Source organism: Trachemys scripta, chromosome 19 (assembly GCF_013100865.1).
Source record: "Trachemys scripta elegans isolate TJP31775 chromosome 19, CAS_Tse_1.0, whole genome shotgun sequence".
NCBI lineage: Eukaryota > Metazoa > Chordata > Testudines > Emydidae > Trachemys > Trachemys scripta.
This window is the reverse complement of record NC_048316.1, coordinates 8,823,720-8,838,886: the sequence shown is the minus strand read 5'-3', so window position 1 is coordinate 8,838,886 and position 15,167 is coordinate 8,823,720. Positions and strand designations below refer to the sequence as shown.

General features: G+C 55.6%; 1 protein-coding gene across 5 annotated transcripts in view; it reads left to right on the top strand.

The window, feature by feature from the left end:
- Positions 1 to 15,167, top strand: part of AGRN (agrin) — a 224,232-nt gene that overhangs the window by 87,117 nt on the left and 121,948 nt on the right. For 3 of the 5 annotated variants that reach the window (XM_034753064.1, XM_034753062.1, XM_034753065.1), the window contains exon 3: positions 1,483 to 1,503. The exons of the other annotated variants lie outside the window; for them this stretch is intronic. In XM_034753064.1, coding sequence (XP_034608955.1) covers positions 1,483 to 1,503 — 21 coding nt within the window. The remainder of the gene's footprint in view (positions 1 to 1,482; positions 1,504 to 15,167) is intronic. 5 annotated transcript variants of the gene reach the window in all.

Here is a 15,167-nt window from a genome sequence, read left to right as displayed (position 1 = left end):
GTGTGTGTGTGTGTGTGTGTGTGTGAGAGAGAGAGAGAGAGAGAGAGAGACATTTTGCAGGATTATTTGCTTTTCTCCCTGATTTGGAAGAGGGAGAGGCTGGGGAAGTGGGTAGAGCACTTCCCTAAAGCACCCATTTAGTGGTGTCCTTGGAGAGCGGAGATCTGATCTCTGACTTTTGGGGGCAGAGAGTGAGGGCCCAACTTTCAAAGGCGGAGCATCCCAGGACACCAGTTGAAGCCAGTGGCTGGTTGGCATCTCTGAAAGTACGGGCCCTATGTATTTGCCTAGGCCTTAACAATTGCTGGAGTCGAGTCTATGGGTTAAGGGGCATGAAGTCTGCGTCGGAAGCTGGAGATGTGCATCTGCTAGCAAGGGAGCTGAGAGCACAGGGGGAAAGCGGGGTGCTGGAGTTCGTGATGCAGCCGGTAACTGGCAAGTGCTATACAGTGGAGATGCAATGATCTGCAATTCTCTTGTGCAGAGGAGTTGTGGACGTCTAAGTAGTTTGTGTTTTACTATTCCATTTTCTTGCACTTACAGTCTTGGGTAAGTCCTAGGTTATTTTGCCCCCCCCCCCCCCTCCATCCAAAGGCTTTGTCTCATTTTAAATATTGGATGCAATGTTTTGTTTTGTTCTCCGCTTTCTGCATATTTCCCCTGAGGTTTGACCTTCCTCAGGGCAGTGCTGAATACCGGCCTCAGCCAAGCTCACAGGCACAGCAAGCTAGGTTCTGTACAGACACCGAATAAGAGATGCTCCCTGCCCTGAGCCCAGACCAAGGGCAGGAGGAGAAACAGAAGCCCGGAGAGGGGATGTGATTTCCACAAGGAATAGAATGGGGATCTGCCGAGTCCCAGTTCAGTACCCTAAACACGGCCCAGCTTTGTATCTTCCGTACATCTGGGGGGCTTTTTTTGGGGTGTCACTCTTCTGACCCGTTCTCTTCCTTCCTAATGTGAGTTCCAACTAGCAGTTCATGGTTCCAGCCATGGAGGCTACCGTATATTGGGGTGTCGGCTCCTCTCTTCACTCCCTCCCTCCCTTTTCACTCCCTCCACATGCTACTCCGCGTTCTCTGGGCCTTACTAGGAATGGAGAATCCATCCCAAAGAAACTCAAGCCATCATCCCAGCTATAATGGGGTGCCCCCTGGGGGCAGCAGAACTGGGTGGTGGGGAGGGGGCTAGCACCCCTGCAATGGAAATATCATAGGGGTTCCACCGCCACTTAAACTCTCGCATGCCTGCAAGGAGGGGGAAGGTGAGAGCAGGACCCAGAGGGGCTGGAGTGGTGGCCACAGAGCCCAGGTTTGGGCTGGGAAACGGAGAGGGAGCTGCAGTCCCTCTAAGGGGCAGATGGAAATGGAGCTGCCGGAGGAGGGGGCTTTGGGGGGCTTTGATCCCACTGTCTGTGTTGCTGCGCTAACTGTTGGTTCTCTCCTTTTTCTCCCCCTCCCCTTTCCCCCCTGCTTTCTAAAGAACATAGGAGGCTTCTCGCGGGTAAGTGATGGTGTATCATCCTAATGCCATTCTTCCATCCACCATCAAACCAACCTCCGATCGTCCTCTTCTCCCTCCCCCACTCCATTCCATCTAAGGTTCGGCACCCAACTTTGGATGTGCTTGAGCAGTAGGGAGCCTTCCAGAGGCGGGTGCAAGATTGCCCGTTCCTAGGTGACCTCCTGCTGGCTTTTGGGTATGCACGCACCGCTGGGGTCGCGACTGCCATTAGATCACAGTTTGAAAACCATCTGCCTTTGGATGTTTCCTGGATTGCTCCCATGAGGGTCTGGCCACCCTTCCACCACTCTTACCTTCTGCCCACTAACTAGCCCGGTGGGTGGCCTTCCGGAGCCAGGCTAAAGCCGTTGTCCGTTTAATCTCCTTGCAATGGGCCAACGGCAGTGTTCAGCCATGGGAATTCTGCAGGTACAGAGCTGTGCTCTAATGACGTCTATCCCCTAGCCCTCGCCCCAGGTACGACTCCATCCTCACCTTTCCCGGCCTCGCGGGAGAGTAGCAGGCCGAGGGGTCCGCCAGCCTTCTTGGCCTCCCATTCTTCCCTCTTGTGGTGTTGCTTGTCTCCCGGGCTCTATTTGTTTCTGGCCGTTCCCTCACCCAGAGGGCTGGGATGAAAGGGAGTAGGGAGAATTGTGCTGTGTGCATGTGGATTCTTCTGGAGGATTGTAGGGTTAAAAGGCCAAAACCAAATGCACCAACCTTCCACCAGATGTTTTATCAGTTCATGTAAACCAGGCTGTGTTCCACGCAAAGAATTCACCCTCCTGAAACCGGCAGAGTCTCCCGGCACTGGCTTAGCGCGCGGAGCATCCTGTATCCCAGGCCCCCTCCCTGGCTGGGCCTTAACTGCACTCGGATAAGCTGAGAGGGGCAGGGAAGCCGCAGCGCTGATAGTTTTAAACCTCAGCTGGTGTCACTCAGCGTGGCCCTCGGCGGAGTCGAACGCCGGCTGAGGGTCTGGCCCCTGCTGCCGTGGGTATTTGCAAGGTGGACGGGCCTCTGGGGCATAGCCCTGGCTTGTTAGGGAAGCCAGAACCCGAGCTCCTACAGGGGGGCTCTGTACAGGGGGGCTCTTGCTTTTGCTTTCTCACTGTCAGACTCTGGAGTGAACTTCCTGAGCTGGATCCTTGTGACCCTCCCCAGGCCTGCGGCGGAGCCTGGGGTCAGATTTGTGCAGTCAGAGCCAGCGTCCGTGCGAACTTGCATGCTGCACGGCCAGAGACTGAGGGGAGGCCGGCTGGGACTGCCAGGACATTGGGGGCTCTGAAATCCCAGCCTGCAGTCCCACCTCTTCAAGGGACAGTGCAGTGGTGGCAGGGGGGCAGCTCCTCCCCTATCCTGGAGCGTTGGGGAGGGCTTCCTCTCCTCTGGGTCTCTGCCCCCTTCTGCTCTCCCTGCTCCCCACGCACTGAGTGCACAGGGGAAGGTCAGGGCTTGGCACAAGCTCCCCCTGCGAGGTGAGGGATGCGCTGGAGGCCTCTCCCCCGCTGGCAGGAGGTGGGGATGGCAGAGATGATATTAACGAAACCCCCTTCCGGCATCCCTCCAGCCCCCAAATGACGGGTGGGCTGGAAAGCCGGGCAAGCCTGGGGACTGGTGTCTGAATGGGAATTAGCCCAAATGCCCAGGAGGTATTCCTAGAAACCCAGCTGGGTCTTGGGAACCGCAGCTCCGGCGTGGGAGGGGCCTGGCTGCCTGGGGTGGGGTGGGCATGGGATTGACCCTGATAGCCAGACCAGATGGGCCGGGGCTGTTCGCTCTGTGCCCGTTCCCCTCCCAGGGAGCTGCTTCTCCTTGGGCTTTTTTTATGTTCTGAGAACAAACAGTGTCTGTTTCTGGTTTTTTCTCCGAGCCCCAGCCCGTCTCCCCAGCAAGAAACGGTTCCAAGGGAAGGAGACGGAGTCAGTGCGTGAAGTGCAGCCAGTGCAGAGTCTGGGTTTGCCCCGTTCTCAGCCTTGGCCATGCGGGGAGGAGAGATCCGGTGTCCCTTGTACTGGCTCACAGGAGGAGACGGCTTGTGCTTACCAGCTGGCTGGGCCGCTCTGAGGGAGGGCAGGGAAAGATGAGCCCATTTTTGATTCCCCTATAGACCTCGTTGTGAGTGTGAGGCGGATTGCAGACGCCTGAGCAGCAGTAACCCTCTTACAGTGACCTACCCGTTACACAGCTGCAGCTCTCTTCCCAGCTGCATCTCCCCCCTGGCTTGTGCGGGAGGAAACGGAGCTCACTACTTTAACTCTTGGATCGCGCCATTGGGAAAAGCTCTCCTGCCCCATGCGGGGCTGGCAGGGGCAATGGATGCCAAAGGGCTTGAATTAAAATGGGCGTAAGCTTTAAAATGGGTGGTAACGGTTGGTTGGAGCAGTGTGTGAGCGGAGGGCTGAGTTAGCTCTTGTCTACATGGGAAAGTGGCACTGATTTTAACTTGCATTGGTTTTTAAACTGATGTATTTAAACTGGGGCAAACCCTGTGTGCGGATGCTCTGATTTTGGTTTGAGGGCTTATTTCTGTTTCATTTACCCTGCTTCCTCACTGATTTAAGCTAATGCCCAATAATAAGCCTCTCTTAAACCAGAGTCTCCACGCAGGAGTTTTCACTGGTTTTAGTGAGATCCGTTTAAAAATCGCCCCTGTAGTTTCAACCGGGACAACTTTCCCCATGTAGACAAGGCCTTGGATTTTAGTGACTCCGTCTACCCCTGCTGCAGCTGAGCGGGTGAAATCCTAGTGCAAGCCGAGAGGAAGAGGAGATGCCAAGGGCTGTGCTTCCAGTCCTGCATCTCAGCTGGAGGTAGGGGTGGAAGCACCTTCCGAAGATCCTCCCTCCCCACACTGTACTCAGACCCTGATATGATTTGCAAGCCTTTCAGTGGCCCCAAGTCCTTCCTCTGCCTGTCTGATTTCCAAATCGCCCGGCCTCCCCAGGCTGTATCCTTAACCACTCGGCGCTTCTCCCCCAGCTGTCACGTGGGCTGATGCTGGTGTTAAACAGAGAAGCCCCATCATTAAAACAAATCCCACGCGTGCGCTCGGCTCGCCATAGAGGGCAAGGCAAGGGTGCGCAGTGCAACCGGCTGGATGGGTGCCTGCTCCCCTGTGCTCCCTGGCGCTGGGAATCCCGGGATGCTGGGGGTGGGAAATGCTGCCGGCTCCTTTGTTTAGTGGCTGCAGATATGGAGAGTATGCGAGGAAGGAATTCGGAACATGGCTGTGTTTGTCGGTTCATTTCTCAACCCGGCGGGGGCCCCCCACTCCACAAACATTCACAGGCTTGCTCTGTATCTGCCGGCTGGTGCAGAGGACAAGGCAAGTGCAAAGTGTTGGCATGTACACCACTGCCCCCTCCTGAAAGCAGCATGTCAGGCCAGCTCTTGTGTTCGCTGGAGCCGTCACATGGCCAAGGCCCCTGGTCTCTGTGGCCTGAGGATGGGTGTCCTTTCTAATGCTGCACCTCAGGGATTATTGGATACAGGTGGTTGGTGTGTGCACGTGTGTATGTGTGTGCATTGCACACCCCCGTACTGACATGCTCCTGCCAGTTTCCTTCTCCTTTGCACCAGTCTCCCATGGACTCCATCTCCCGGGCTGGCGCTCACCTGTCTAGCTCCAGCCCACACTCATCTTGTGCCATTGCCCGTTCATTACTAACAGCTGACTGGCTAGCAAGTGTGAAAAATCATGTGGAGGGTAATTGGCAACTATATAAGGAAAAGCCCCAAATATCGGGACTGTCCCTATAAAATCAGGACATCTGGTCACCCACCCTAAGCTGGCCGCAGAAGCGCTGCCTGGCGAAGCTGAGTTTATAAGCTGCTGTTTGCACTGAATAAAGAGACAGTAAAGCAGCAAGGGGACAAACCAAAACCCTGGCTTGGGGCACCCCTGGAATGGGGGGAGAGCCTGATCTGAATTGTCCCGCTGGCCTGTGCCTGTCAGCACGGGGACCTGGGCAGTCTGGCCTAGCGGGTAGGAGCTACTAAGCCACCCCACTTCCCTGGCAATGCACCTAGGAAAGGGACCGAACCAAGCCCAAGGGTGCCCCCTGCTGGCTGCAGCTTGTTATGGCCCCTCTCCCTTGCAGGCTCACAAAGCGTCATTCAGCATGAATATTTCATTTTTTAAATCGGAACATCTCCTCTGTGCTCCGGACAGCTCCCGGGCAGCGCTCACTCTCTAAGCCCCCATCTGGCTGCTTGCTCCCGCCCCTCTCGGTGGCGTGCGAACCCATTGCCCCTGGGGCGGGAGGGCATATTCTGATCTGTGCCCGAGACAATGGGATTAATATTTTATTTACACATGCATGTGGCAGCAGAGTGCATCCCCCAGCTGGCAGCACAATAGCAGGGCATCTCCTGCTTTCCTGGGCTCTGGGTGGTTGGATTCGAAAAGGGGGCTGGGTTCCGGTGTTCTTTCACCCGTTCCTTTCTGGGTCTCCATGAATCATGCATGGGGCTCTTTACTTAACACACATAGGTGATCTCTCCACACAAAGCCTTCCCCTGCTAGACAAAAGGCAGCTCGTCCGGCGCTCGCCTTCCCCCATTTGTCCTGTGTGTTTTGTGCCTTTCAGAGCAGCTGATTCTGTTTGTACAACCCACGCCCTCCTGCTGCCTTTCCCGTACTCCTGTCGGGATCCTGGCCCTGTTCAGCGGTGGTGTGGCCAAGGCCTGCAGGCCCCTGACTGTGTTCCAGGGGAGGAGGGTTTTGGGGAAAGAGAGGAACGCACTGATCCCTGCACTCCTTGGGCTGAATTTGTGTGTGGGGTGGGGCGTGGGGGGGAATTGACACCCCCTCCTGATGACCTGCAGTAGATTTATTCCTGGGCCAGTCTCTCCTCATGGGTCACAAGTCTCCATTTCAGGCACTCGACCGGAGCGCCGTTCTGCACTTTCTCCATCCCTGTTGAGTTCCTTGAACTCTGACCGTCTGTGCTGCTGCTTCTGTCTGGCTCCTGGCGGTTGTCCTTCCTACCCCCAGCTAGGTGCAGCTCAGTCCTGGGTTCCTGAAGTTATTTGCCTTTGATAAGGGGGGGGGGGGGGAATGACAGGAAAAATAAATAGCGAAATTCCCTTCTGCACCTTGTGTGGCTGCTTCACCCCTGGCCGGCACTGGGGCTGTAACCCCCACACTGGAGGCCTGGCAAAGCCCCAGAGGAGGATGTGCCCAGCTGGTAATGCAGTCTGGACAAGATGAGAGCAGCCAGCCCTGCTGGCAGAGAGGGCAGACGGGGTCCCTAGGAACGGGAAGTCCTGCAGCCAGGGAGACCAAACAAACAGCAGATAGGCCATGGGTGTGTCTGTAGCTGACCAGCCGCACCCTCGGCACCCAGCATGTTTATTTCCATCCTCCTCTCTAATGCTGTCCCAATGCTCCCTCGCTTCCAGGGAACCGAGCAATGTCACGGGGGCCGGGGGCTCTCCAAGGAACCTGTTGGAGAACCACTGGCTGAAAGCTGGGTGGATGCGTGCGTGCGTGTGTTGAAATTGTGAGCATGCTGGCTGGGTCCCCATAAACATTCCCATTGCTAGACTGGTAACATCCCTTAGTTACAGGGACAAGCCGCTAGCTCTTCATCCTTCACCCTGCCCCCTCACCTCGCCCGTGCTCTGTCTGGCTGCCTCATTAGCCACAGTCAGGCTAGGCTCTCTCTCCTTCTTGGTATCGGCGAGTCGGGGTTGCCCCCTTTGCCTGCCCTGCCCGCCAGCCCAGGGTGCCAAAGCTCCCCTCTGCAGAACGTCTGCCGGGGGGTTGGCGTCCCTGTGCCCTGCAGAGAGGCTGTGGCTGGTGAGGAGCAGGTTATTTCTCCATGTCTCCTTTCTCTTGCTCCCCCTCTCTCCCTCCGAGTGCTGTTAGTGGGGTCACTCCTGGCGGTGAGCACTCCCACCCGGCCTGCCCCGGGCCAGCTCTGCAGCTCCTGGGGTTTGTCTAGTTGATGGGAAGCTGTTAAGAACAAGACTCGAAACCCAGCAGCCGCTCCGTTTGAAAGCCTGCGCCTGACTTCTCTTGGCCGGGAGCTGGGGCTGACATTCCTGCATCTGCAACTAGCGGCTGGTACAGACTTAATCCTGTGCATGTGAGAAGCCAAGCAGCGGTGCCAGGTTCTTAGCTGGGGTGCTGCTCCCCTCCTTAGCTCCATGTACCTGCCTTAGCGTGGGGTGCTCTGCAAACTGCCCCTTTGCCCGCTCCTGCAAGGGCCTTGTGAGCCCAGCCCCTCTCTCCTTCCCCTTCCCCAGAGCTCCCTGCTGGGGTGCGTTATGCTGTGTGGGGCATAGGAAGAGCTGCTTCGGCAGGGAAAGTCTTTGGGATCCTCCGGCAGAAGCTGCTGTCTAAATTGATCATAGAATATCAGGGTTGGAAGGGACCGCAGGAGGTCATCTAGTCCAACCCCCTGCTCAAAGCAGGGCCAATCCCCAGACAGATTTTTGCCCCAGATCCCTAAATGGCCCCCTCAAGGATTGAATTCTCAACCCTGGGTTTAGCAGGCCAATGCTCAAACCACTGAGCTATCCCTCCCCCCATGGATGGATGAAGCCTCCTGGCAGCCCCAGAGGGCAGGTCAAGATGATCCTCACTGTACAGTGGGGAAACCAAGGCATGGAGGTGAAGGGACTTCCCCAGTGCAGTGCAGTCAGTAGCAGAGACAGGGACTCAGAGTCTTGTGGTCCAGCTGCTAAGCAGTGTCTCCCCTGGTAGGAAGAGCCCTGCCCGCCATACTGGGGCTGGATTGTCCCGTGCAAACAGGTTTGCAGGGGGAGTGGAGGCAGAGAGTGAGGGTGCATGGTGGGGACCCAGCTCTGGGCCCAGGGGAGAAGGGCAGGCCGTTTAACACAGCCAGATTGCCAGGACGTTGTGCCTGAAGAATAGGGGCTCCGTGGGAGCAGACACGGCTAAGCAGAAATCCTGCCTCTTGGAAGGTGTGGCCCCATGGGGCCCGGAGCACACTCTGCCCCCAGCCAATTGGTAGAAAGTGTTAAACGTCTGTCAGGCTGGCCCTTAGTTTCTATTTCTGGCCCTGCCCCCTCCTTGCGTGGTTCCAGCTAAGGGCCAGTAGGTCGGCTCCTGAGTGCTGCTCGGAGGGCTGGCACACCCTGCCCTCCCCTCGCCTCCTCTGCCCGCTGCTCTTGGCAAAGCTGGCACATCCAGGGACTCCTGCCCTTGGGATGCCGCCAGGGTTTGGGCATCTCTGCTTTTGCTGCAGGTAATTTCCTGGTCTCCTTTTTCCCATCACCCCACAGACTAGGTACAGAGGTGGGCTTAGCCCCTGGGCATCTGGGCTGGTTGGGAAGGATTTGCTGCAGCGTTGGCCCTAAAGCGTTTTGCACAGGGATGTTCCCCCCTCCCCCCTCCCGGTTCCTATCTTGCTCTCGATCCCATGTGGCCTGATTCATTTGTCCTGCCTGTCTCTCAAGGCTCAGGGACCCCTTATCAGTTTCCCAGCAGGTCCCTTGCAGCAAGTGGTATCCAACTCCCAGCCGTTCACAATCTTTGGGCAGGCAGCACCTGTGTGTGGTGAGGCCTTGGAAGTGTGGGTACCTTTCCTCCGTGTGTGTGTGTCTGTGTGTCTGTGTCTATATTGTGATGAACAGACACCTGCTGCCTGGAATCAGCACCAGTCGTAAATCCCACACTGCTAATAACTAGGGGAGGTCAAACAGGGTCTGTGCCTAAATGAGGCATTGGGTGGCAGCTGGTTTATCTTTGGGGAAAACGTCATCAGTCATAGAAACGTAGGACCGCGAGAGGTCAGCCAGCCCAGCCACACCCTGCATTGAGAAAGGATAATGGATGCCAGTGGCTTTAATTAATTTAGCACAATGGGTTTTCACTCCCAAAGGGGGGTTGCTCACTAATTGTCCTGTGATGGGGGCGACTTATGCGGCTTTGCAACAGGCTTGTGATGGCGACAGGGCTTACAAACCCCAGACAAAGCAGGAAAGGGTTAATGGGATAGCGGGGGCCCAGTCAGCCCACCCTGCATCTCGTGGGGCAGGAATGGGGCTTCCGGGGGGAGCGAAAAGGGAGAGCCCCCCGCAGCTGGGTGGGTGGAGGGCTGGAGAGTGCTCTCTGTGGGAAAGGAGGCTGGCTGGGGTCAGGGGAGGTCTCCCAAAGGAAAGGGAATGGTTTGTGTTTTCGTGTTTGTTTTGAGGTTTGGATACCCAGACTGGGTAGAATTCCTTGTAACCTAATTCACCACCAGTCCGAAGGTGTTGGTGGTTGAGGCCTGGGCTACACTGAAAAGTTCGGTCGACCCAGCTACGTTGCTCCAGGGATGGGAAGAATCCACCCCCCGGAGCCATGCAATTAGGCCGACCTAACCCCCGCTGTGGACGGTGGTGCGTCAACAGATGAATTCTTCCATCGGCCTAGCTACTGCCTCTTGGGGGGCGGAGCTGATGGGAGACCCCTCTCCCGTCGTTGTAGGGGGTGTCTACGCTGAAGCACAGCTGCGGCGCTGTCGCTGTGCCGCTGCAGCATTTCAAGTGTAGACGCTCCCTTAGTAGAGCAGCGCAGGCGGCCAACGGGGAGAAACTGAGTCCGAGCACTAGGATGTGCCACTGCAGTCATCTGGTTGTGGAACGCCAGCAAATCCATGCGACTGGCCTGGCCAATCGCACACCAGGTGAATGAGCTGGTGCTTGCAGACCAACTTGGGGTGGAAATTCATCAGCATAAATCACTAGTGGCCAAGCTGTGAACAGAAACAAAGGCTAAATCCCGGGAGGATTCACTCTTCGCTAATGGAGAAGCCACTTCAGCTCAAGTGGCAGGAAGGCAGGTGCTCTGGGAGCTGATGGGTTGGAGCTCTAGCCCAACAGTGCTATGGAGCTCCCGTAGCTACGGTGAAATCGCAGCCGATCACAGCTCCGTTACAACACACATCCCGTCTGCTACAGCATTGCCCCAAATCGCTGCAGCCTTTGGGCCCCTTGTTTTCTAGCTGGCAGGTCTGGTGCATGTGTCTGAGAGATCAGCAGATGGTGCTGTTACATCACAAGAGAAGGAAAAGCTCTGAAGCTGAATGGCCACTGGTGGGGTGTGGGGAACTCTGCGTGCCGGGGAGCAAACTGGAGTGAGAAAAAGTGATTTTTCTTTTTCTCTAGCAAGGATGTGTCAAATTCCTAATGTAGAACTGCTAGGAAGGGAAGGGAAGGGGGGAATAGAGCATACAGAAAAGCCTTGATAGTATGCCAGCTCTTGTAGTGTTATTGTGAGTCTCAATATTCAGTGTCTGCAAAGCTCCAACTCCTGGAGTCACATGAGTGTCTCAGCTTTCATGTGAAAAGAGCAGCGGGTTTCTAACTCTAGGGGCCACATTTTTTCAAGCTTTTATCTGCACCCACAAAAGGCTCAGAGCCAGAAGGTCAGTAAATAAAAAGAGCCCAACCGTGCTTCGCTTTTACAATCTCCTGGCTTGCAGGAAGGTCTCATGGTTTTTGGAGGGACCTGACTCCTGATTTATTTTGTAATGCTTGGGATTGGCAGTGCTGAGTATCGAATAGGGATACATCTAGTGGAAGGTCCTAGCCATGGAATGCAGCTCTATAGGAGGTCTCCTCCCCCGCCCCTCTACAACGCAGTGAAGAATACGATCCTTTTATAGGTTTATTTGACTCCTCCCATAGCAACATTGGAATTTTCAGATTGGTTCAGACCAAGGGCCCATGCAGTCCAATAGCTTCTCTCCAGATGTTTCAGAATTTAAAAACTCCTGCCACAGGCAGTTATGGGATTTTGGGGGGACAGATTATGGTGGGGGGGGGGGAGAAGAAATTTAGTTAGAGATTGGGAGAGTTCATAATCTTTTAAAAATATTTTATAACTCAGCTTATTCTCATGTAAAGACCCAGTCCTTTCTGAACCCTGTTAGCCAGTGGAACTCATTGCCACAAGGTATAATTGAGACCAAGAGCTAACTGTGTCTTGTATGAGGTCTAGCTTTCCTTTTAACAGCTTTGAGTTTGCCGCCTGCCAACTTCATTGACTGTCCCCTTGTTCCTGTATTGTTTAGGGATGGTTACTGACCCCCTTTCTCTAGCTGTTCTTCATTTTGTATAGTGGTATTATCTGTTTCCTACAGAAGAAAGAAATGGCATAGGATGGTTCAAAGAAGCCTATAAAAAGGCCATCTAAGAAATAGTACAGATCTCTTCTGTAGGGTTAGGAGTCGATAGCTGTGCGGAGGCTGTTGGAGAACTGAAACTCCTCGGACAATATCCTGGCAATAAGGGTCATACGAAGTAAAAACCCTTAGTCTGCAAAAACGAAACATACCCCAGGCTTGAATTCGTGCCCATACACACTGTGTTGGCCTCAGCATGAGCGTTGTGCGAAGCTACCGTGTATCTGTCTAGCTGAGCTGCCACTCTGGCCATGAGAGAAGCGAGACCAGCTAGCTCCATGGGCCACTCGCCCCACTGTAATGGCTTGCTGCGCTCAGGAGCGAGTGAGGACAGGTTCCCAGGGCGGAACCAGCAGGAGGTGCCACAGCACAGGGCTGAGATCCATTGGCAGAGTCGTGTGCCGCTTGCTTCTCATTCCCTCTCTGGTGCGGCTGCTTTCAGGCTGCAGTCTAAGGCTCTTATTTCTAGATGTCAATTTCCCTGCGTAAACCCCACATTTAAGTAATTGCCAATTAAATTATATAAAAAAAAAAATCGTAAAATCCAATTCTCTGTTGCGGCTCCAGCGGAACAGATGTCAGCTCCGCGCCGTTTCTGTGCAGCAACATCTGTCAGAGAGAAGGGGACTCTCTCCCTGTGTATAGGCAACACCTGCCTGCTCCATGGCTGGTGGCTTCCCAGTCCTGGAAGAGGCACGTTACGCTGCAGGAGGGGAACTTGCAGGTGGGGGCTGAATCTGGTTGCTGCTGAAGGTTTTATCCAGACTCCTCCCATGCGGGGGCTGGCTTGTTTGCCCATGGGGTGGAAATTCTGGACCGATTTCTACTAACACATTGTTTTATACGTGTTGTCCTGCTTCTCTGTCTGAGCTTGGCCACCATGGGGTATGTGGGTCTGACCTCCCATCCCCTCTTTGAAACCATGGGGGCCAGGGGAGTAGGGCTGATTGGAGCTGGCTGCAGCTGCACCATCTGAATCAGAATTATTCCGTAGTTTGAGGGTGTCTGACCTGTTCTGGTTTAGGCCCGTCTCTGGTTTGGAGGGGCAGATGGTAGAGGGCCTCTCTCCTCTCCGTGCTGGCTGGGCACTGGTTGCTGACATGCTTCGCGGAGACAGCCGGGTGGGAAGCCCCCTCCTGTGTTGCTGGCGTTTCATCCAGATCTTTAACTTTGGCTTTAAGCTCGCCCAGGACAGCGGCTGGCTCAGGGTGTGTGGAGCCTTTTGCTACCACTGAGACCGTGAGCCAGAGCGCTGGCGACGGGAAAGTTTTGGTCACTATCTGAGGGCTGCTCGGTTGGCCGGTGTGACACGAGCTTGGTGGGTCTCAGTCTGGTTTCTAGCGGGTGGGCGTCTCCAGCAGAAGCCATGAGTGCAGTTGGCGTCTGCGCGCCGCTTTGCAGAGAGCCCAGGGACTGCCTGGCTCATGTGGACAAGCTTCCCCCCCCTCCCCGAGGGCGGGGGCACCGTGGGGGGTAGGAGGGAGAACCCTGTGCAGCACAAAGGCTTTCGGGCTCCAAGGCTTGTCTGTCTGGCCCCCCTGGTTTGGTATGATCCCCCTCCACCACCGTCTCCGCTGTCAGCATTGCCCGGGAGTTGGCTCCTGCTAGAAATCTGTGTAGTGCTCAGCGTCGGGGTGGCTGCAGAGAGACCTGCCCCGGGGCTCTGGTTAAAGCCCAGAGCCTTGGCTGTTGTATGGAGAGGGTCAGCGGAACGTGCGGGGAATCTTTGCGAACCTGGAGAGGGTTGCCCAGCCTGCAGCCCTCTCTGCCCCCACACCCGTTGCTGTGTCTCCACCAGCGCCGGTCCCAGCCCCTGCTTTGCCCTGCAGTGCGCTCCATCTGGCTAGGCTGTGGCACAGGGCACGAGACAGAGTCTAACCAGGCTCACTGGGGTTGTAGCCTGGAGGTCCAGGGTCAACTGTTCCTTCCCTGTGGGGCAGGGACAGGCCCCAGGCCATTGGCCTGTGAGTCTGGGACTAGCATGCGCAGGGGTAGGAGATGGCAAAGGGTCAGTGCCCCCAGGTCAGACCTCCCCACACGTGGCCAAAGCTACCACAAGGACAGAAAATGCTTAGTCTGTATTGTCCGCAAAACCTGACTCCGTGAGAGCCGTGTGTTCAGGGTAGAGAACAGCAAGGGTGCAGCGAAGAGTGAGTGTGTGTGTGTGTGTGTGTGTGTGTCCAGCTGTAGTAGAGGCCCTGTGTAGCGCCACGTTTGTAGTACCCCATAAGAGTTACCTGCTAAGATAAGTTCTCACACCTTCTTGTCAAACTGTCTCAAATGGGCCATCTTGATTATCACTACAAAAGTTTTTTTTTTTCTCCTTCTGATGATAGCTCATCTTAATTAATTAGCCTCTTAAAGTGGGCAACTCCCACCTTTACATGTTCTGTGTGTGTGTGTGTGTGTACACACACACACACCTCCTCACTATATGTTCCATTCTATGCATCTGATGAAGTGGGCTGTAGCCCACGAAAGCTTATGCTCAAATAAATTTGTTAGTCTCTGAGGTGCCACAAGTCGTCCTGTTCTATCCAGTGGCTCCTACTCCCAGGGCAGGGCCTAGCCCCAGTCGGTGCCCCGTGCTGCTCTGCTCTCTACTCACACTGTGCTGGGGATGACATGGGTACTGGCAGTTGCAGGTCGCTCCTATCCAATGGGGAGATGGCTGTGTGTCCTAGTGGTCACAGCGAATGACGGGACGGGGTTCTAAGCGAGGGGGGGGTCTTGCTGGTACGTGCTTGGCAAGTGGTCCAGCCCTCTCAGGGCACCAGGAGAGCTTTCTGCTCTGCACCGATCACGCAAGGAGCTCGGCTGTGGCAGGGCTTCGTGCAGGATAGCCGCTCCGAGCATGGCGTGGGAGCACTAACCGAGCCGGAACCTGAAGCTAGCTATGGAGCAGTGCTGTCCGCCCTGACGTCCAGCAGCCTGTCCTAGTCCAGAGCCTTGGCCCAGCACTGGATCAGCCTTGCTGAGTTGCCGCTTCCCCACAGCGGGACCATGAGCAGATCGGGTTGGGCCCCTTCACTCCATCCCTTCCCCGGGGCAGCTTGGTAGGACTGAGGTGGAAGGGGCAGCTTTTTAACTTAGACTCCTTGATGCTGGCAGGCTCTGGACACGACTACCCCATCACCCCTCTGCCCCAGAGCGTTGGCAGCGTAAATCCATGGGTGGAACTCTTTGCCAGAGGATGGTGTGAAGGTCAAGACTATAACAGGGTTCAAAAAAGAACTAGATAAGTTCATGGAGGATAGGTCCATCAATGGCTATTAGCCAGGATGGACAGGGATGATGGCCCTAGTCTCTGTTTACCAGAAGCTGGGAATGAGCAACAGGGGATGGATCACTTGATGATTACCTGTTCTGTTCATTCCTTCTGGGGCCTCCAGCATTGGCCACTGTTGGAAGACAGGATATTGGGGTAGCTGGACCCTTGGTCTGACCCAATATGGCCATTCTGGGGCGGGGGGGGGGGGGGACTTCCATCTATGGCCCTCCTCCCCCCCCCCCCCCCCCCCC